This window comes from Notamacropus eugenii, chromosome 4 (assembly GCF_028372415.1).
Source record: "Notamacropus eugenii isolate mMacEug1 chromosome 4, mMacEug1.pri_v2, whole genome shotgun sequence".
Taxonomy (NCBI): domain Eukaryota; kingdom Metazoa; phylum Chordata; class Mammalia; order Diprotodontia; family Macropodidae; genus Notamacropus; species Notamacropus eugenii.
In genome coordinates this window covers 72,832,578-72,855,263 of record NC_092875.1, presented here as the reverse complement: position 1 = coordinate 72,855,263, position 22,686 = coordinate 72,832,578, and the positions used below count along the sequence as shown (strand labels likewise).

Sequence of the window (22,686 nt, the reverse complement as noted above, 5' to 3'; positions counted from 1 at the left end):
CTAGGGAATCCAGACAGCCTTTTTCCCTGGCCAGCTTACCCTGTCTGGACACAGATCAGGAAACCCCTGAGTGGCCCTAGCTCCCAGCAAGCATCAGGCTGAGAAAAGGGAGTAAAAACTCTTGGCAGAAATGAGTTGGGGGGGTGGGGAATTATAAATGGATTTCACTCATCTTCCCTCTCCCCAGTCCCATAGCAGGAGCATAACATAGTGGAAGGAACATTGGATCCAGAATCAGAAGGCTCGTCTTCATTTATTTATTCCCTGTGTGACCTGATATGTCACTTTCCCAATCTGGCCTGATTTTCCTTCTGTGAGATTAGAAAAAGAGGGGTGGACTAAATTTCTAATTTCAGAAACCTGTGGTTCTGTAACTTGGAACTGTGACTCCATGGTGGCATTAGGGGAATAGTTGGGGCCATGAGCTAGGCCTTGTAGGAATGGGAATATTCTAGTAGGTGGAAGGAAGGATTTGGGGAAGGCTGCTTACCCTCATTATTGTCTCATACCCCTTGACCACCCTGTTCTTGGAATTATGTTGTTAAATAATTGAATGAAATGCTAAATTTCATTAAGAAGTTAGTGAAAATAAAGTTATAATTTTTCTGTTTGAGTTCCCAGACCCTCCCGCCCCTGCCTAAAGTCTATCTGTCCATGGACCTCAGGATAAGAACCCCCTAGTTGAGTAGTTGAAAGAGCAACAAATTTTTCGCCACAAGACCTTGGTTTGGTTTCTAGCTGTATGTCTTTGCACAGTTCATGTCTTCTCTCTGACTCTCAGTTTCCTCATCTGTAAAATGAATAGATTTGAATAAATTCTTTCTAAGGTCCTTTGCAGTTTTACCAGTCCCTACCAGCATCACATATGTAGGGTATGATAGTAAAAAACACTAAGCCACTGAGAGCTGAGAGAACTTGTGGGGAGACAGGAGGAAAGGGGTGGGAACAAGGGGACCCTCCATAACTAAAGGGTTTTAAATGTCAGGAGTGGAGAGCTAGGAGAAGTAGATTCTGACTGGAGAAGACCTTAAATAGTAGCTGAAATTTAGACCAGATACAGCAAAAAAGGAGCAGTTAGGTGATGCAGCAAATAGAGCACTAGACTTGGAGTCAGGAAGACCTGAGTTCAAATCTGTTCTCACACACTTACTAGCTGTGTGATCCTGGGCAAGTCACTTAACTCAGTTTGCCTCAGTTTCCTCATCTGTAAAATGAACTGGAGAAGGAAATGGCAAAACACTCCACCATCTTTGCCAAGAAAACCCCAAATGGGGCCATGGAGAGTCAGACATGACTGAAACTACTGAACAGCGCAGCAGCAGCAAGGAACAGGGAGACAGCATAGGTCAAATATTGTCCAAATCTTGAGAGACCCATTCAACAACTGCCTCATCCCAGCAGCCCTCAAAAGTGGACCCCAGTGCTGAAAAAGTTAATTAAAAGCAATTTTAGGCAATCTCGGCCATTAGACACAAAATTCAGACCTCTCAGAGAAAACTCTGAGGTCAGATGACCTCACTGAGTATAGAGTTTAAGATATTAAAGCCATAACTCCCTGCCCCCATTCCCACCTGATCATCTCTTCCCTGGTGTCCAACAAGCAGAACAGGGAGTTCTTGACCTTTCAGCCAAAAATAACTCCTGTTGACCAACCACCATACTGGGCCCTGGGGCTCAAAACCCACAGATAGTGTGGGAGGAAAGGACCTACAACCATTCTCCTCCAGCCCAGAAAATTGCTTAAACCTTCTGGGTCCTCACCCCCTAGATATCCCTAATCTTCCTTCTATCTCCCCAGCTCTCACTCCCAGGTGTGTGGACTTGGAGCCAGGGAGTGGGTCAGGGGGCAGAGAGCTAATGCACTCTTTCTCACTCGCTCTGTTTCTCCTCTCTCTCTCTCTCTCTCTGTCTCTGTCTGTCTCTCTCTCTCTCTCTCCCTCTCCCTCCCCCTGCCTCTCTCCTACTCTTGCCTTCTCCTTCTCACATTTCAGTGTCCTCTCTCTGCCTTTCTCTGACCCCTGGACACCCACCCCCAGCTGTGTAGCTGTGGGATTTCTCAAGAACACAGACAATGCCCAAGGCTCCCACAGGAACACTGTGCTGAACTGACGTGGGACTCTCTTGCCTGCTTGTATCTCATATCTTGCACTGCTGTTCTCTCTGTTTTAGTGGGGGGAGGAGAGGGAATTAGATTACACCTTGTCAGAATTGAAGCGGAATCCCCCCACAGATGCCCACATCTGGTCTTCAGCAGTGTGGGAGTGAGGCGGATTGAAATTCAATTAGGATTGAGATTCATTGAATCTCTTTGTTTTTAAAAGAGAAATTTACAAAAACCAACCAGTGGACAAAGGGAAGACATTTCCAATGTTGGGAACTCCCAAAGCAATAAGGACTTTAAAAGCCTCCACCGTCATCACCACCGTCACCACCCAGGGGCAGGTCAAAAGGCATCTGCCACCCCATCCTCCTCCCCCCAGTTGCTGATGTGCCTGGATCCATCTGTTCTGACTTTGAATCTGGGTGGGAGGTAGCCGGGGGAATGGGATGGGCGAAGGGACAAGAGGCTTCGAGGGTCAACGGGGTCCTCCTTTCAGGGTAACCTGGGGAGAGAGGTTCGAAGTCAGAACACTGGGTCCCGATCTCAGATGTGGGCCTGAGAAAGAGCAGGACCTAGAAGTGGGTGGGGGGAGGGGGGCCATCCTTGCTCCCGAAGCCCAACCTTGACAGGTGTAATCTAAGCTTCACTAATACTCTAGAGGCTGTTCATTACCTTGTGTCCATGCTCCTTCCCCCATCCTCATTTTGGAGTCAGATGGAGCGGCTCCTCTCTCCCCAAAATGGCTAGTACTGTCTGCCTTCTCACCCCTTTGGAGCAGTGGCTTGCTGAATGTTGAGATGTTAACACTGATTTCGTTCCTAGTGCTTCAACCAAATCACTTCACCTTTTGATTTCTCCCTCTCCCCTCCCCAAACCCTCACCCTCTTCCCTTCCCCTTCTCCTTGGCCCCCCTTTTGGTCTGGTTTGGTTTCCTCGCTCTTCCTTTTTTTGGGGGGGGTCTCTTCCTATTGCTTTGACCGGTTTTGAGTTGGTTTTCATGTGAATCGGGGTTTGAAGCGGCAGGTTCTCTCACCACCACCTCCTCCCCCTTTCCGGCCCACCTCCTGCCCTCCTTCACCCCAGTGGGTTCCCCCACCGGGACGCTGGCTAATGGGTGAAGGATTGGAAAAGCCGGAGCCAGCCGGATCCCTCCCCGGGAGCATGCTGAGGACAGAGGCTGGTGTTGCCAAATTAACCCGCCTGGACCCTCCAGTCAGGTCGGTAACCGTGGGTGTGGTTCCTGCGGGACCCTCTCAGCCTCGTGGGCCCCACACCTGCCTTCCTCTCTAATCCACACCTCAATTTCTGCAGCTGGGGGCAATGATGTTGGGTGGGTCAATGATGGGTTGAGCCTAGACTTGGCAGAACACAGCCTCGGCCACCCCACAACCACCCATTTCCTGGGACCCCACCATTGGCTCAGCAACCTCCACCCAGAAATCTGTTTAGTGCAAGGGATTAAGGATCCTCCTTAGATAGTGCAAGCTAACCAGGTCTCAGAGTGGTCCTCGGAGGAGCAGAAGGATCTTGAGAAGAATATGAGAAGGAATACATATCCCACTCCTGGTCAGGGACACATTCCAGTTGGAGCTTTTTATTTTTTATTAAGCACCTACTGTGTGTAAGACCTGTGATGGGTACTGAGTGATTCCCCGTGCTTTGACCCATCTTTGCCCAGACTGGTAATTTATTCTTGCTACTAATGGCTTTTGTTAATGTTGGGCTCTTGGACCTTCAGAATGCCCACTTATTATGGTCATCCATTTCAGTTATGGTTATTTATCAAAGTTTTGTGCCTACCAGCTTCCAGAAGCCTTTCAGGTTTTGGGACTTTTAAGTGTGGCTTAGGTTACACACTGTCCAGCATCTGGACAGAAAGCTGAACAGAGTCCATGAGGCAAAAAGAGATGAGCCATGCTCGCATGGGAAAGTGGATCAGTCCTTCACAAGGACTCCCCAGACCTGGGTTCAAATCCTGGCTCCGTTACTCACCACTTACTCGACTCCATTTTCTTCATCTATCAGCAGCCTTGGGGGAAGGCAGCCTAGATGGTGTCAACTCTAAACTTCTCTGTTCTGAGCCAGGGATTCTTAACCTTTTTTATGTCCTGGATTTCTTTGGCGGCCAGTCTAGAAATGCCTGTGGTCCCCTTCTCACGAAAAAAAATGTTTTTAAGTACATAAAATACAGAGGATAGGAAAGGAAGCCAATTATTTCAAAATATAGTTATTCATTTTTTTTAAATCCATAGACCACCTGAAACCTTAGGGGTTCATGGACCCCAGGTTAAGGAGCTTTCTTTGGAAGGATCCTTTCAGCTCTCATGCGCTATATGGTATGAAGGGAAGAGCCCTAGATTGACATCAGAGGACCTGGGTTCATATGCCAGCTGTTCCTTGGTGGCTTTATGTTCCTTTGGCTAAGCCCCTAGCCAACCAATTGAGAACAGAAGCTTCCACCAAGGCACAGTCATATATGGCTTCCTGAAAGCCATGGGATTGCCCCTTTTGCACTCAGGCATTGGTCCCATTGTCTGCTCTACTTTCTGAACCTGACCCAGAATGGGACTCGCCCTTTGCTAGGAGGAGGGACCCTCCGCTGGCCCCTGCAGTGACTCTCATGGCCACCCTTCACACTCCTCCAGCCGTCTTGGTCACCACGTCTAGTCTGGCCAAAGGCTCCTGGCCCAGGACTGGCTGAATTCCTATCACTGGGGTCCCTTTATTTTGACCACTGACCCCTTCCATGGGCCTTCACCCCACCCCATCCCTACCTCCCCAGGGATACATTGATCTAGTGCTCTTCCTTCAAAACCACTCAACCACAGCCTGGGCTATAGCAGAAAGCATTTGGATTTGGGAGGACCCACACTCCAGTCCCAACTTTGCCATTCACTGTGACAATTAGGAAAGTCGCTTCTATTTTCTGAGCCTCAGTTTCCCCATCTGTAAAATTAAAGGAGTGTTCTAGATGATCTCCAAGGTCCCTTCTGGCTCTAATTCCTAGGTTCCCTGTACTACCTTCCTCCCCAGGGGCAGAACAAGGACCAGTTGTGGGTAACAAAGAGCTCCCGGGATAGAGGGTTTTAATGAAGAGGCTCTGTGTAGGTGTTGGGGGAATACACTGAGGCCTGAACTGGTTTGCCTAGTTTTTTTCTCCGGAAGATCCTACCTGTCCTATGCACTATGGCCCTAACCATTAAGGCCAGATTGAATGATACAGCTTTCTAATTCTGCAGTCTCAATTGCCTCTTCTCATTCAGCATGGGGTGCTCTCTCCCAAAGGCAGCCCCCCACTTTTGCCTGGCCCCTCCAATCCTAGAGTCACAGATGGAAAAGAATGCTTGCCGGGGTCCCAGAAGGAAGCCCAAGAAAATTGGTCACTGCTAGCCTGTCATTCTAGGCTTTCCTGGTCCCTGGAGGTGGCCAGCCCGGGGCCTAGGTTTGTGTTCTGCCAGGGGGGCCCCCTCCCCAGGGAAATAGTAGCCCTTTTCCTTTCAGACCCCGATTTTCAGCACCCACACACCCATCTGATATGCTTTCTCTTAGTTTTTTTTTTTAGTCAATTCTGTTTTTTGTCTTTGATTAATTAATCCTCAGTTTGAATTTCCTGTCGTGTCTGTTTCCATGACAACTCAGCGTTCGCATCCCACCTGCTGGTGTTTGTGTGTTGCTGTGGATGCTCTATGCTGACTGGATTCTGTCCAGTGGCGTTGCCTTCATTTCTCTCCTCCATGGCCCCTGGCTCTCCTCCAGAAAGTCACATATCTCCTTTCTGCACCGCATCCTCCCCAACCCCTTCACTGCCCCCCAACCAAAGACATCCTGCCCTCAACACATCCACTCCATCTGCATGCCCTTCTCTTGGGTTCCATTTAAACTTTCTCTCCATCTTGTCTCTGGTGTGACTCTCAGGGCTTTCGAGGGACTCTGCTTTCTAAAACACTGGCAGCTTCCTGCCCAGCAGGGTTTCCTAGGCCTCCTCCTCTCCTTCCCTCAGGGACTTTTGTCCACTTGGGACCCTACGCCTCCCTCCCCTTATCAGCCAGCAGCTATGGGTCCCATTCCCATTCCTCCTCCTTAAAGGATGAGACCAATAGAGGCTCAAGAGCTTGAAAACCAGACCATCGGGCCCCAGCTACTCAGCCAAGAGCTCCTGCTGGTGACCCATAATCATCTCCTTACTAAAGCCAGAGAGGAAAGGAGAGTATACTTCCAGAACTCCCCAAGTTCATTCTCCACATTCAACCTCCCATTCTTCAACCCATGAGCCTTTGACATTCACTCCAATGGAACCAAACCCCAAAGGCTCTTCACCTGCCAAAATGTGGAGGCCATCTGGTCCATCCCCCTGCTTTTGGGTAGGATCACCTTCCAGCCTATACCAGGATGTAAACACTGGGAGAGCAGCAGGACCATTGGCCTAGAAATCAGGAGCCCTGGATCCCAGTCTTGGCTCAGCCATTGACTTACTGAGTACACTTGAGCAATAAACACATGTGTAAAATGGCGGCGATAAGATCTTAGGTGCCTGATTATGGGCCTGAGTGGTGACAAAAGTGGTGCTGGAAGGGGGTCTGTGATGGTTCCTTTAGCTCTTGTAACCATAATGGTGATGCTCAAGGACCATGTAGAGGAGGTAGTCCAAGCTTCACTCTTCCCATTTTATGGATGAAGAAACTTAAGGCTTGGAGAGATAAGATAATGTGGCCTTAGTCATCATTTGGCTAGTATGTGTTGGAACCAGGACTCAAACCCACGCCTCCTGACTGAGCTCTCCTTTCTCTGCCATGCTGCTTTCTCCAGGGATGGCATTCTTCCTTGACTGCCTAATTAAAGCAAGCCTTCCCAGAGGGCAAGTATTCTTGCAAAAATTTTACCCTGGATCTTCTGTGCTGCAGCTTAAGCCTCACCTTGGGAGAAGAGATTTTTACAGCTCCTGGGTTCCCAGGAGGATTTGTACCAGCCTGATAGAGTGGAAAAGAGTGTGGCTGTTGGAGAGTCAGAAGTCCTGGGTTTGAATCCCAGAACTACTGTGTGGTCTCGAGCTGGGCCTACGTTTCCCCATCTGTAAAGTGAGGGAGTTAGAGTAGATGGTCTCTCTCTATGATGCCTTCCCCTCTCGAAATGGAAATTCCATGATTCTTTACCTGTCACCAAAAAAGTCACTTTGGGATATTGGGCAGGGGGTAGGCTTCTCCATCAGGATGCCCAAAGGAGGGGGCTGCTGCCTTCAGAAAACAGAGGCCCCGAAACCCACCCTCCGCCTTCATGTTCTACTGGGTAAGGTCCGAAGGCTGCATCCACTTCTCAGCTAAGGAGATGCATAGAACATGTCACTGTCTTCTCAACGTCCAAAGTCATCACCCTTGTTTATGATTATAATTATTCTCCTCTTTATTATTATTATTAATTATTCTATTTATTATTCCGCCAGGGCTGTGATGTGACAATGTGACATGCCACATTGTCTCACATCAGCTAGAATAAGAGTGTGCAGCATTGAAGTGGGTTCCCCCTCCCCTCCCCTTCTCTCTTCTTCTCTTTCTTCCTCTCTCTTTCTCTGTCTGTCTTTTCTGTCTCCAGTACCCACCTGGGCATATGCTAGTGGCCCCCGAGATATCTCCCTCTGCATTTTTATCTCTCTCCCCCTCCCCATCTGTTTCTCTCTATATATCTCTGCCCCTCCCTATGTCTCTGTCTCTGTCTCTGTCTCTTTCTTTCTTGACCTATTTTGCATGATGTTTGTGACTCTGAAAGCTGCATCTATCGATGGAACCTTGTCAGATCTTCAAGAGGCTTTGTTAGGGTTTCTATACCCGAAAACCACAAAAATTTCATTAGAGTTTCTCATCTTTTCCTCTCGATCCCCGGGTAAGACTGGGGGGGAGGGAAGGGTTAGGACGGGCTCCCTTAAGACACTATCACCTTCCCACCAACAGGATAACCCCGGAGTATTGACACCTCCATGGTCAGTTTTTTCATTTACTCTCAGAAAGAGAACAGACATAGCCTTGAGATTCCTACCTGCACATCCCTCCTCACCTTGACCAGGAAACCCTCAGTTCCTAGGGACTGGGATACAGAACCTTCCCCTGCTATGCACAAGTGTGCGCACACACGCGTGCACACACACACATATACACTCCTACACCGCTTAGGCCACAAGTTCTCCAAGCCTTCCCAGCCTCTCTGGAGGTGCAGGGACTAGTTAATCCCATAACCCAAGTCAGGAATAGAGAGTTATCACCGCCAGCATCCTGGACCACGGAAGAGCTGCCTGTTTAGGGAGAGGGAAGCCGGATCTGTCAGTAAAGATGAGAAATGACTGATAAATTTTTGTGTCACTATCTGTGCTGTGATGGGTCCACCCTTGATCAATGGAGCCCTGTTGCTATGAAATATCGCTTTGTGTCTATGATATATATATATATATTGTTTGTGAAGTATATTATTTTGATATTATTATTTATTTGTGTTTAATTTTTGTTCCTTATTTTGTTTTGTTTTGTTTTTTAAAAAACTCAAGGGGGGGAGGAAAGAGCCCATTTTGTATTGAAATCGTTTTCCCCTGTTTTTCTTTTTTTCTTTCCTTCTTTCTTTCTTTCTTTTTCTTTCTGTTCTTTTTTTATTTTGTTTTCCTGTTTCCTCCCCTTGTGCATCTGGCCCCACTCCCCCCGATCCCCAGTACGCCGGGTGGCCCCCCGTTTCTCCATCCTGCCTGTCAGCCATGAGATCATGCCCGGAGGCAACGTCAACATCACCTGTGTGGCCGTGGGCTCCCCTATGCCCTATGTCAAGTGGATGCAGGGGGCCGAGGACCTGACCCCCGAGGATGACATGCCTGTTGGGCGTAATGTCCTGGAGCTGACCGATGTCAAAGACTCAGCCAACTATACGTGTGTGGCCATGTCCAGCCTGGGCGTCATCGAGGCTGTGGCCCAGATCACAGTGAAGTGTAAGTGACCACCAGGGGTCCTCCACCAGATCAGAAATACTTCCTGACAGTGACCCACTGGTTCTATCCTTGCCATTCATCTGCTTTGTTACCTCAGACAAGCCACTCCTCCTTCAGCCTCAGTTTCCACGTATGAAAAATGGTCATGATAAAATCTCAATCACAAGAGATTGGTTTGAAACACCAAAGAAGGGCGCACTCTCTCTTGGTGACCTCTAAACTACTCCTTAGCAAGCTTAACTAAACATTAAGTGACCTAGACTCTCCTTTCCCCTATCCACTCACTTCTGAAGCTCTCTGGGCCCGCGTGGAAAGCCACCAAAATTCATTTCAATTTGTTAAATATATATTAAGCACTTAGCAGGTGCAGAGCACTGTACTTGGTGCAAGAAGTGAGCCACTTATTCACTGCCTTCATTATGCGTATAGTCATTGGGGCAGAGGATGCCAACATTAATGCTTATTCACCTTTTCTGTAATGTATGATCTCAGAGAAGTGTGAAACAAAGGACCATGTAAGCTCTGAAGTGAGGGGAGGGGGAATCAGAGAAGGCCTCTTAAAAAGGCAGGAAGTATGTATGGGTGTGGGGTTGGGGGAGTGGAGATGCACCTGAGTCTGGGAGGAAGAGAAGAATTGTTAAAGGCTGAGATGACTATGGGGTGCACTTCAGGCCTGAGAGAGAGGTGGGAACCAAGTTGTAGAGGAGCAGAGTGTCCCTTAAATGTCAATGGAAGGAGGCAGTGGGGAATCGTTTGTGAGCAGGAGAGTGACATCATTAGGTCTCTATTCTTTGCCATGTTCTCCTGAGATTGTGTTTAGAGTGCTTTGCGCACAGTAGGTGCATCATAAATGGTTGTTGGTTGACTGATAGCTCTCTCCTGCTCCCCAGCCCTCCCCAAGGCCCCTGGAACTCCAGTAGTGACAGAGAATACGGCCACTAGCATTACCATCACATGGGACTCAGGCAACCCTGACCCCGTGTCCTATTATGTCATTGAGTACAAGTCCAAGAGCCAAGATGGACCTTATCAGATCAAAGAGGACATCACCACCACACGCTACAGCATCGGAGGCCTCAGTCCTAACTCGGAGTATGAGATTTGGGTGTCAGCGGTCAACACCATAGGGCAGGGTCCTCCCAGCGAGTCGGTAGTGACCCGGACTGGGGAGCAGGCCCCAGCCAGTGCCCCCCGAAATGTGCAGGGCCGTATGCTCAGTGCCACTACCATGATCATCCAGTGGGAGGAGCCAGTGGAGCCCAATGGCCTGATTCGTGGCTACCGTGTCTACTACACCATGGAACCTGACCACCCTGTTGGAAATTGGCAGAAACATAACGTGGATGACAGTCTCCTGACTACCGTGGGCAGTCTGTTAGAAGATGAGACCTACACTGTCCGAGTCTTGGCCTTCACCTCTGTGGGTGATGGACCCCTCTCGGATCCTATCCAGGTCAAAACACAGCAAGGAGGTAAGACTGGAGGGACCACTCCCCACTGTCATCCCCACAGTTAGGTCTAGAAATGGTATGGTCTGTGTCCTAGCTCTGGATCTGGAATTGCATCTAGGCTCAGATTCTAAAATCTAGGAGCTGTGAGATCTTAGGCAAGAATCCTTGCCTCTCTGGGCCTCAGTTTTGCATGCTGTGCAAAGATGAGAGGGTCAGGCTAGAGATGTCCACTAAGGCCCCTTCCATCCATAAAACCTGTGATCCTGTGGGGCAGCTTGGGGTGGGGGCCTCGATCCATTCTTGTCTTTTTTCTCATTTCACTTACCTTCTGGTCATCCCTGGCTCACCAGTACCCGGACAGCCCATGAACTTCCGGGCGGAAGCTAAGTCTGAGACCAGCATCAGCCTGACCTGGAGCGCCCCTCGGCAGGAGAGTATAGTGTTATATGAGCTGCTCTATCGGGAAAGAGACGATGGCAAAGAGGTACATCACCCTGGAGGATGTGGGATTGGGGTGGGGTGGGATGGGATGGGAAAAGTGAGGGCATGATGGGGGGACCACTAAGTCCGCTGCCAGGGCCAGGTCAGGCCACAGGGTGCCGCTGCCCCAGCAAAGCTCAGGGCTCTGTGATCATTCTCATTCTCTCTCCCTTTCTCTTCTCTCTCCTTCCTTCCTCTTTCTCCCACACATTCTCTCACTCTCTCCTCTCCTCCCTCTTTCTTTTCTCCTCTCCTGTCTCCCCCTTTACCTTCTCTTTCTCTCTCCATCTTCCTCCTTCTCTCCTTTCACCCTTCCTTTCTCCTTCTCCATTCCTCTCTCCTTTTTTCTGTCCCTGTCTCTTCCTTGCCTTCCTTATCCCTCTCCTTTCTCCCTATTCTTTCCTTCTTCATTCTTCCCCTCTCCTCACATCCTTCCTCCCTCCCTTTCTCCCCCTCCCCCTTCCCCAATCTCCTCTTCCCCTTACCTCTCTATGCCCTCTGTAATCCTAGGTAGGGAAAACCTTCAGCCCCACAACCTGGTTCGTGGTGGAGGATCTGAAGCCCAACACGGAGTATACCTTTCGCCTGGCAGCCCGCTCTGCACAAGGCCTGGGGGCCTTCACCTCGGAGGTCAGGCAGCGCACTCTCCAGTCTAGTAGGTGTCTCTCCTGTCCCGGCCCTACTGTGAGGGAGGGGAGCCAGGCAGGGCCCCCCTCCCAGTCCCACTCCACCAGCCCATCCCAGAGAGCTTCGGGCCTGTGGAATGGACCCCACCTCATGGGGAGAGGAGGAAGAAAGGACCAGTCGTCAGGGCCAGGGGGAAGCTGACAGAATAGGTTGGGGGGAGGGTGTCACGGCAGAGTCCTCCTGGACACCAGGGACTGGAGGACACTCAGAGAACTCCTCCCCTACCCTCTAAGACCCTGCCTTAGTCCAGCTCCTGAGCCCTGGGGCAAAGCAGACGATCTCATGCGGACACTTGGCATGGGAATTAGTGCACCCAGATCTGGGCCCTCTTTTGCTCAGCTTGCAGCGTAACCTTAGCAAGTCCCTTTTCTATTTGAGCTTTATTTTTCTCATCAGCAAAATGGGAGAAGGTGAGGGGAAGTGTGGTCTTTCCTGGGGGTTGGGTGTGCACTGGTTGGTCTCCAGAATCCCCTCTAGTTCTGTGACTCTGAGGTGTCTCCCGATGGAGGGTGGGACCAATTAGAGTAAAGCCCTCTAGCACTGAGACTTGGGGCTATTGGTCTGAGGATCTTGGGGAGGGCTGGGCCAAACCCCATTCCTGGTCTCTGGTTCCCCTGTCGCCACTAAGTGTTCTAAGAAACTGAGGCAGCCCGGGGTAGTGGAGGGATGTCTGGATTTGAAGTCTCTGACCTGCCATCCCTCATTAGCAGCTGTGTGACCTTGAGCTCCAACCAGAGCCATTGTCACCTAGGGTCTGGGGGGGAGGTATGCCCATGACCCCCCTAGGTTCCAGTAGAGACAGCTATTTAGTTTAATGGATTGCGGGCCAACACCCAGCCCATCCTGGGGCTGCCTTCCTGCACATGTGGCTGCTGGCCAACTGGTTACACGTGTTCCCCTTCTTCTTCCATTTCCTCTCATACCACCAGGTCACTCTTAGGCCCTGGGCTGTGTGCAGTCAAGACCAAGCCCAGGGCACAGACAGGCAACCCTAGCCACACTTCTCCTTGGCTCCATTATGCCCTGTTGGAGAGGGGGACAACCACCTGGCAGGACTATCCACCAGTCAATCAGCAAGCATTTATTAAAGCACCTACTGTGTTTCAGGCATTATCATTATTAAAGCAGCATTTATCGAGTGCCGTAAGGTTTGCAAAACATTGTACGTGTTACATCTCAATGGATCCTCACAGCGATGCTGAGAGGGGGTACTCCGAGTATATATCCATTTTTACAGGTGATTAGTCTTGGTTCACACAGCACAATTTCCTAGAAAATTCAAGCACACAGATGAAACAGTCCCTGTTCTCAAAGAGCTTACAGTAAAGAAGAGACAACATGGGAGTATGTGTGTGTACACATACGTGTACATATGTGCATACACAAACACATGCACAATACAAGGTAGTTTAGGAAGGGAGACCATCATCTTAGAACTCTTTCAGACCCTTTGGGGAGCTGGTATGGTTTAGTGAAAAGGGTTGGAGGGGAGGGAAGCCAGGAGAGAGAAAAAATAAATACTTATTTTTGGAAAATAAATTAAAAAGAGAGGAGGGGAGGAAAAGCATAGGACTTGGTATCCAAAGACCTGGGTTCAGATCCCACCTGGAGTTTGTTTGGGTCACTTTTTCTCCTCTCTCCACCTCTAAAAGATTCCAGAACTTGAGATGGCCCAGGTCAGTGGCAAGAGCTCTCGATTTGGAGTCGGATGACCCAGCTTCTCACATTTTTCAGCCACATGTGTGAGGGGCCCCCATTTTCTCCCCTGTAACATGAAGGGGCTCAATACGATGATGCCTGTGGCCACTTCGCTTCTATGTCCTTTGATCCTGCTTTGGCCAGGTTTGGTCTCTGGATCAGTGGGGCCAGGGCAGAGACCCCATAGCTCCAAGAGTCTGGGAGAGGCTGATGCCAACTCCATAAAACTGAGGAGCAGGTGAGAGGATTGGGAGGAGTCATCTCTTGGGTGTCTGGTTCTACAGACTCCAGGAACATGGAGTAACAGGAACAGATTCATTTGAGCACCACCCTATTTAGAGTCTGAAGGCCTGGGCCATTCCCGGTTCTACCAATGTCTCTCTTGGCTTCTTGGCTGGCTAGTTGGCGCTGAACCTGGAAGGGATAAGACCCAAGTTCCAATCCAGGTTTAGTTGTTTCCTAGCTGTGTGGGCCTGGTCTCGTCACCTGGCTTCAGTGTCCTCATCCAAAAAAGAGGATAATAAATGTACCCACCTCCCAGGGCTGTTAGAAGATCCAAATGAGATTGTTTTTATAAATCACTGGACAATGCTACCTGCCATCATTATCATTCCTGCTCTCATTATCGACCTGTGTCCTGGCCCCCTCCTCCCCTCCATCCATCCAGCCCTCGGTACGCTCAGTTCCACTACTCACACTCACTCTCTGCTCCTCCCTCCCCACAAGTCTGTCTTCTTGTTCCCCAGTCGCTCTCCTCCTTACACCCTAGCTTGGCAGAGGGGAGCCTATGGCTATCCCTCCTGAGCCTTCCTCTCCCTGCCTCCCTTCTCCCACCATCTCTCCTATGTGCACTCCCACCCCAGCATCCTTAAATCCATTAAACTAAAGGTAAAGTATCTCCTGTCTTTCTGGAATCTTTAAATCCTTCAAGTACCAGAGACACATCTGTAGTCATCAGCGCCGACCTCCCCTGCCTCTGTCCCCACCCTCGGTGCTGGGGGCATGGTTGCTGACCAGAGCCATTCTGGCCTGAGTCAGTGCAGGAGAAGGCAAGGGAAGCAGTGAGGGGTCTGTCGGTGCCTGGCTCATGGGAACCCAGAGGAGTTGGAGCCGCTAGCGCCCGGTGGCCTGGGGCACTCCAGGCTTATTCTCCAACCCCATAACCCCGAGATGGGGTTTCCTTCCCTCTCCTCCCCTGTCTCCTTCCCCTTCCCCCTTCTCCCCCAGCCGATTCCTGGAGCCTCATAGATGCGCCGAGTCTATGGTACTTAAAGGTTTAAAAACGTGGTTCCGTCCGAGGTCAGTAAGGGCCAACCTTGTGGCTTGGGCAGTCAACTTTGAACCTGTAAAAGATGCATTTCAGGTGAGTACGGGCTGGGCTCAAGCAGATTCACAAATACAGCTCACCCTGCGTGCCCCATCCCCACTCCCCCATCCCAGGAGTGTGGCAGGTCTCGAGGTGGGAATTTCAGAACATAGATGTGCTCTTTCCCTAGTGCTGGTTCTAGGACCCTCCCTAAATGACTCTCCTCTGTAGGGATGACAATAGGAGCAGTAGAATACACACTGGACCAGGAGGTCCAGACACCTGTGTTCCATCCCCAGGTCTGCCACTTCCTAGCTGTGTGAGAAGATCTGGATTCAAATCTAGCATCTGCTCCTTATTGCCTGTGTGACCCTATCTAGCTTCACTTTCTGTCCTCTTTGAAGGAACTGTCCTAGACAGCCAAATCTTTGATCCAACAATTTTGAGCAGGCCCCTGTCTTTCTGAGCCTCAGTTTCCCCACCTGTAAAATGGGGGGGGGAGCTGTACGAGATGGTCTCTTAAGTCCCCTTCTCAAATCTCAGATGGTGTCCTAAATTCCTTTCCCAAATCTCTGACTCTATGACCTTGAACAAGCCCCTTCCTCTCTTTCTCTCTCTAAGCCTGAGTTTCCCCATCTGTAAAATGAGAGGAAAGTATGCTAGATGTTTTCTACCAACTCTAAATTCCTGTGAAATGCAGACATGGTTTGTCCATGTCAGGATGCTGAGCACCAAGCCCTGGTAGGCCCATTCCACAGCAGTCACGCAGGTTGGGCTGGGTTGTGAAGGAAACTAGCAATGCCCTGAGCTCCCCCCAGGAAGTAGCTTCAGCCTGCTTGGCCCTCAGGATCCATTTCTGAGCAGCTAACTATCTGTTCTATCCTGTTGGGACCCCCCTGGCCTAGGGGCAAGGTTGGAAGGGAGGAAAATTCTCCCTTTCTCCTTCCCCTCCCTCCCCCAGTCCCACCCCTGCCTCACCACCCCGTGATTGTCAAGAGGAGGCCAGGCCCTGAGCAGAAGATCCTGCTCTCTGGGTTGGGGGATAAGGCTGGGTCCTCCTGGATCAGAGCGGGTGAGTGAGTGGGTCCAAGGAATGAGCACAGTGAGTCTGAGGACAGGAAGGCCAGGCATGTCACAGTGGGGCTCAGCCCCTTAGGCCCGGATGGCAAGGGTAGGTTGAGGCCAGACCTTCTCTGCAGTGGGTTTCTGAAAAACAACAGCAGCCTTCCACCAGACATGAGAGGCCCAGGATGACTGGCTCTTCCCCACCCTAGTAAGTGCTCTTTGATGCCCCTGGAGCCAGAAAGGTTGACCTTCTGGAAAGCTACGTCCTTGTGACCTCTGGCAGTTCCCTTCCTCACTCTGGGTGTCACCTGCTCCCCTCAAATAGAAGCCTGTAAAGTAGATGGTCCCTAAGTTCACTCCTAACACTGAGTCCTTTGACCAAAGCTCATAGACAGATGAGGAGGAGGAGAACTGCAGAACTCAAGCCTTCCCCTCTACCCAGCACTCCCCAATAGAATCACGACATCTCAGAACTCCAAGGGACCCTCCTCTATGATGATCGTTCATGAGTGGATCATTGGGCTCCTGTCCAAATACTCCTAATGATGGGGAATTCACTACCAGCTGCCAAAGCAGCTCATTTCACTTTGGGAAGTTTTCACCATTAGAAAGTTTTCTTTTTCCCATAAAGACATCATCCCAGAGTCTGCCTCTCTCCCACTTTCCCCCTCATTGCTCCTAATTCTGCCCTCCAGGGCCAAGTGGAGCCTATGTCCCTCTACTGAGCCCTTCTCAGAGAAGCCTTCGCACATTCATCTCTGGGCTTCCCGATGACCAACAGGGGTGGTGAAGCTTGGGGCCAAGCAGGGCTCTGCCTAGCGCCATCCGGCCTCCGGAGACCCACCACGAGCTTGGTCTGGCCTCCTAGCTCAGTTTCTGTCCTTCCCTCGTAAGAAAGTCTTTATAAATTAGCAGTTGAAGAGTGGAAGGTACGTACCCACACTGGGATTTTCTGGAAGGCGCTCGTTCTATCTGTCCGTCTTTCTTTCTTTATTACAATTATGATTATTGCCATTGTCTGTTTTATTATGATTTGGTTTTTTTTCCTCTTTTTAGCTCAATCCTACATTTCCTCAAACACTTTGGTTTGTTTCCATCTGCCACAGTTCCTTGGATTTGTTCTTAAGTTTCTTTGGTTGCTTTTAGTTGGGATTACTAGCCAGGAGTTTGGGGAGATGGAGAAGTCCCAGACTTTTTATTCTGGGCAAGTCTGGGTAAAACAAAACAAAACAAAACAAAACCCTCTACTTCTAAATGTGTCCTTCCAGGCAAGGTGGAAGAAGGGTTCTAAGTGTCTTGCTTCAGGCAAGACTGGGGGGAATGGTTCTAGGTATCTTGCTTCAAGCAAAGTTAGGAAATCATAGGAGATATCTTGCTTTATGGGAGACGGAAAAACAGTCTAGATGTCTTGCTTCAGGCAAATCTGGAAAGTGGTTCAAGGTATCTCACTTTACTCAAGTTTGGGGAAGGTTTCTGAGTTTCCTTTGGCTGCTGCTTAATAAGTATGTCAGTTCCTGTGAGGCTGAAAAAGGTTTCTAAGTGTGTTTCAGGTGAGGCTAGGAAAAGGTTCTAACTGCCTCAAAATATGTAATTCTGAGAAGGAAATCTAGGTATCCCATTCCAAGCAAAACGAGGGAAGGGATCTAGGCATCTCTCTCCTGATTAAACAAGTTTTGCTAAGTCATTTGAAGCAAAGTTGGAGAAGGGTTTTAGATCTTTCCTATAGACAAACCTAAAGAAGGGTTTTAAGAGACACTCCAAGAAAGGCTGAGGAGAGGTATTAGCTGATTCATTCTAATTGAGTCTGGAAAAAGATTCTAGGTGTATTGCTCTAGGGAAAGCTAGTTGAGGTGACTTATTTTTTCAAGGTCTGAGAAGAAATCTGGATATATCATTTCAGGCAAGGCAGAGAAAGGTTTGGGGTATCTTATTCTAGATAAAACTGGAGAAATAATTCTAGGGTTCTTCGTTTGAAGCTGGGAAAGCATTCTAAGTGTCTCACTCTAGTTGAGGCTAGAGGAGCTTTCTAAGCCACATTCTTAAGGTGATTCTGGGGTTAGAGGTTCCAGGTAAATCACTCGGTTCCTCAGATTGAAGAAGAGTTCTAGGTATGTCATCCATTCCAGATGCCTTCCTCCAGATAAAATTGAAGGAGAGTTTGGGGTGCCTCCTCCAAAGTGATGCTGGGGAAGGTTCTAAGTATCTTGTTCCAGGCTATGACAGCCAAAATGCTTTCTGTGTTAGGTATTGGAAAGTTCCAGGTATTTCACTGTATGTGAGCTTTGAAAAGCTTGTTCCAGGGAGGATATACAGTGGGTTTCTTCATCCAGGCAAAACTGCGAAGAATTCTAGGTTTCTCACTTCATGTGAGGAGTTGGAAGGGTTCTAGGCATTTTGTTCAACGTGAGGCCAAGAAGTTACAGATGTTTCTCTTCAGGTGAGACTGGGCATGGTGCTGAGGTCTGTCACTCCAGATGAGGCTAGAGAAGAGTTCTGGGTATCTTGCTCCACGTGAGGTTCTCAGCGTCTCCTTAAGGCTCCAGTTCTAAGGAGGGGAGACAATAGGAGTCCTTTTTACCGACTCAGATGTCTCCCTTTTGTCCCCACTTTGGACCTCCGTTTCTCCAGTCCTTCAGAGGAAGGCTCTGCCAGGACTCAGAGGCCCCCTTCCAAGGGAGACCAAACTCTTGGCTAGCATCCCACGGGCTATGTGCCAGATTTGGGTTTGGCTCCGTGGGCAGGACCGGCCTTGTTTCTGACCTCCCACCAGAGGGCCACTCCACGGCATCTGGGCTTCTCATTTCAGAGCTGAGTTTGTTTGTTTGTTTCACACACATTTTGTTTCATTTTGGGTTTGTTTTATTTCTGTTTGTTTTGTTATCATCTTCTTTTTTTTTTTTATCTTTCCCATCTTTTGTTTCCCCCTTCCCTTGCCCTTTCCCTTCCCTCCCTCCCCTCCCCCCCCCACAATTCTCCCCCTTCAATAGAACCGTCAGCCCCCCCTCAAGACGTAAAATGTGTCAGCACCAGATCCACGGCCATTCTGGTAAGTTGGCGCCCGCCGCCTGCCGAGAGCCAAAACGGTGACCTAGCGGGCTACAGCGTTCGCTACCGAGCCCTGGACTCTGAGGACCCACATCCCCGGGAGGTGAAGCAGATCCCCCCCAGCACCACGCAGATCCTCCTGGAGTCCCTGGAGAAGTGGACTGAGTACCGCATCACCGCGGTGGCCCACACGGCCGTGGGACCAGGGCCCGAGAGCTCGCCCATCATCATCCGCACCGACGAAGACGGTAAATATTCCCCAGGGACCTGGGGGCTGGGGGGAGGGGGGCTGACCGATGTGCCCTGAGCCCTAGTGCCTGCTCCCCATCACGAGACCCGGGTCCAGTGACCAGGACTGGGGTCAGGGGCTTCCTCCTAGCAGGCACCCACACCCTGCCACAGGGGGAAACAAGAATGTAAGTAATGAGGGATGGAAAGGCCCAGTGTGGCCAAGGTCCTGAAGGCCTAGACTTGCAGAGTGACCCAAAGGTAGTTGTCCTCCCTCTCTGCTGCTCAGGCTCCACCATCCTCACCCCATTATTTATTATTAAAAAATATTAAAATATGGTCCAAATTAGCACAGCACTAGCAACAAACCAGATCCTCTCTCTAGGCCCCATTTTTCACCTCCATAAAATGAGAGGTTGGACTAATCCTTTTTAATATTGCAGGGTTCTGGGAAGAACCACACATTGAGAGTAAGGAGGCCAGGAATAGGTCCCTACCATGACACTCACTCTCTATATGACTGAGCAGCTCCTTTTCTGTCCTCATTCTGGGCCTCAGTTTCTCAGTCTGTCAGATTGGTGTGGTAATCATACCTGCCCTGCCTTCCCCCTACAGTGATGGCTCCAAGGAGATTAGGCATGAGGAAAGTATTGGGGTTGGTTTGTTTTCCCCCAAAGAAGGAACCTGTTCTGTGCAAAGAGGGATGGGCATTCTTGATGCTCCAGAGGATCCCTGGCATTAGCCTCATCCTGTACAGCCAAGAGGGGTCCCTGATCCCTTCCTGGCCCCATTCACAGCCTGAGGGATGAAGTGAAGGAGCCATAGAATCAGTAGGAGGAGGGGGGATACCCTCAAGGCCTATTAAGTCAACTTGTGGGTCTTAGAAACACCAGCTGGAATCTAGGCTTCCCAGTGCTCAGCAGAGAAGTGCTCAGCTCCCAGCCTGGGAATGGGAGTATCCCAGAGATACCCTAACTTTGTGATAGCCTGGGGCTACGTTCTGAGAGATGCCCCCCCCCCCCCCCCCCGGACAGAGCCTCCCTTGTATGGTAGACTGGATTCTGCCCTCTTCCCCCCAAGTCAGGAGTTTCCCTGATAGATGCTGGCTGGACTTCCCAGGCCAGGACCAGGTGTTATTTGGAGTCAGAGGACCCACATCCAACTTAGTTCTGCCATTGATTTAGCCCTGTCTGGCTCCAGGGCCTCAGTGCCTTCACATGCAAAGTGGGCAGGTGATCCTGCCTGATCTCCAAGGTTCCTGCTGTCTCAGAATCCCACTTTCCAGAGGGGTGGTACTGCCATCCTGTCTGCAGGGTTAGCATGTGGGTTCCAGCCCCAACCTGCCCACCTTCAGAGCCACGTGAACTCCATGGTATTCGTGGCTCAAGCTAGCAGGTGGTGGCCAGGGGTCTGGCTGGTGGTAACCCTGGACCCCGCCCCCCTCCCCTCCCTTCCCTCCTTCCCCCTGTCTCCCTGTCCCTCCAGTGCCCAGTGCGCCCCCTCGGAAGGTGGAGGTGGAGGTGCTCAACTCCACAGCCATCAGGGTGCTGTGGCGCTCACCTGTCCCCAGCCGGCAGCATGGACAGATCCGAGGCTACCAGGTCCATTACGTCCGCATGGAGAATGGCGAGGCCAAGGGGCTGCCCCAGATCAAAGACGTCATGCTGGCTGATGCCCAGGTTGGTGAGCATGGAGTGGGCAGGGCTGGGGGAGGGGCAGGCAGGATGAGCTAGGACAGGACCAGGGCTCGGAGCTACCTGGCACACCCCCCGGAGAGATGCCCCCAGATCCCCACCACCTCCCTCCTCTTCTGTCTTTTTCAATAGCTCTGGCTTTTCACCTCCTCTAGCTAGAATAGATATACCTTCCTTATAGTCTGTGTGGGATGCCCACCCTCCTGCCACCCCTCTCTGCACTTCTCCTCTCTCCCTTCCTGGCATATTTTCCCTCTGTCCTGTCTCTTCTTGGGGTTCTCTGTCTCCCTCTTTCCTCTACTCCTGTCCCCTCTGTCTGCCCTGCTTCCTCATGGTCTTACCTTCACTCCTCTCTCCTTCTCTGCCCAGTGGGAAACAGATGATACAGCTGAATACGTGAGTACCACTTCCTCCTTATGCCTGATCTCTGCCTCCTGTGCCGTGCCGTGCTGTGCTGTGCCGTGCTGTGCTTCATCCCCCTCAGAGCCCATGGCCTCTGCACGCCTCCTTGCACGCCTCCTCCTCCTGCTCTGCCTCCTTCCTCACCCCCAGCACCACAGGAGGGCTTCCTCCTGGCCCCACTCCTAGGGCTTAGACTCCTTAGAGGACAGTGTGTCATCTCCCTTCCCAGAGGCAAGAGAGGCAGGTGCTTGATTGGGGTCAGAAAGCCTGGACTTTCACTCTGCTTTCTTTCCATGTCATGTCCCTTCCCCTCTGTTGTGGGGAGAGGAGAGAACAGCGGCTTGGGAGTGGGAACACCTAGGTTTGAGTTCTGGCTCTGCCTCCTCCCAGACATGGGGAAGGTGCTAGATGGGATCTATGTGCCCTCCAGGCTCTGATATTCTGGTTCTAAGGGTCCTCCCAGAGCTGCCATTGCATGCTCTAAGGGCCTTCCCAGCTCTGACATTCTGTGCTCTAAGGGCCTTCCCAGCTCTGACACCCTGTGTTCTAAGGGCCCTCCCAGCTCTGACACCCTGTGTTCTAAAGGCCCTCCCAGCTCTGGCATCCTGTGTTCTAAGAATCTCCCAGCCCTGATATTCTGTGTTTTAAGGACCCTCCCAATTCTGATATTCTGGGTTCTAGGGGCATTCCCAGGGCTGTCATTCTATGTTCTAAGGGCCTGCCTGGCTCTGCCATTCTGGATTCTAAGGGCCCTCTCAGCCCTGACATTTTATCTTCTAAGAGCTCTCCCAGCTCTGACATTCTGTTCTCTAAGGAGCTTCCCAGTTCTGACACTCTGTGTTCTAAGGCTTCTCCCAGTTCTGACACTGTGTTCTAAGGCTTCTCCCGGCTCCAACAGTCTACATTCACTGTTATAAGGTCCCTCTTAGTTCTAACATTCTATATTCTAAGGTCCTTTCTGACCCTAACATTTTGTGTTCCATGGCCCCTCCCAGCTCTGACACCCTGTGTTCTAAGGGCCCTCCCAGCTCTGACACCCTGTGTTCTAAGACCCCTCCCACCTCTGACATTCTCTGTCTGAAGGTCTGTCCTAACTTTGATATTCTCTATTCTAGGGACCGTCCCACCTCTATTCTTTGTTCTGTGTTCTAAGGGCCCTCCCAAAACCATCATCCTGTGTTCTAAGGGACTTTCTAGCTCTCACAGTTTTTGTTCTGTTTTCTAAGGGCCCTCCCAGCCCTGACATCCTGTGTTCTAAGGGCCCTCCCAGCCCTGATACCCTGTGTTCTAAGGGCCCTCCCAGCCCTGACAGTCTGAGTTCTGTGTCCTTAGGCCCTTTTTCGTTCCGACATTGGAAGATTCAGAGTCCCATGGTCCTAATCCTGTGCTGGGAAGACAGCAAGAGGATGCCAATGCCGTCTTTGCTCCCCAGTTTGCAGGGAGCTGTGCCCCATAGCAGTTCCAGGCAGTGGGTGGTAACACTTCTGGGACACTCGCTCTGAGGGAGAGCCAGTGGAATGCGCACGTTCTGGGTTCAATCCAGACCCTGCCATTTATTACCTGTGTGACCT

At 50.6% G+C, this 22,686-nt stretch overlaps 1 protein-coding gene across 17 annotated transcripts in view; it reads left to right on the top strand.

Moving 5' to 3' along the window:
- PTPRS (protein tyrosine phosphatase receptor type S) overlaps positions 1 to 22,686 on the top strand; it is a 216,607-nt gene that overhangs the window by 149,899 nt on the left and 44,022 nt on the right. For 10 of the 17 annotated variants that reach the window (XM_072601878.1, XM_072601884.1, XM_072601893.1 and 7 more), the window contains 7 exons: positions 8,790 to 9,059; positions 9,950 to 10,531; positions 10,861 to 10,994; positions 11,501 to 11,645; positions 18,734 to 19,039; positions 20,505 to 20,698; positions 21,083 to 21,109. In XM_072601878.1, coding sequence (XP_072457979.1) covers positions 8,790 to 9,059; positions 9,950 to 10,531; positions 10,861 to 10,994; positions 11,501 to 11,645; positions 18,734 to 19,039; positions 20,505 to 20,698; positions 21,083 to 21,109 — 1,658 coding nt within the window. The remainder of the gene's footprint in view (positions 1 to 8,789; positions 9,060 to 9,949; positions 10,532 to 10,860; positions 10,995 to 11,500; positions 11,646 to 18,733; positions 19,040 to 20,504; positions 20,699 to 21,082; positions 21,110 to 22,686) is intronic. The other 7 variants (XM_072601892.1, XM_072601890.1, XM_072601891.1 and 4 more) reach the window with 2 other exon arrangements.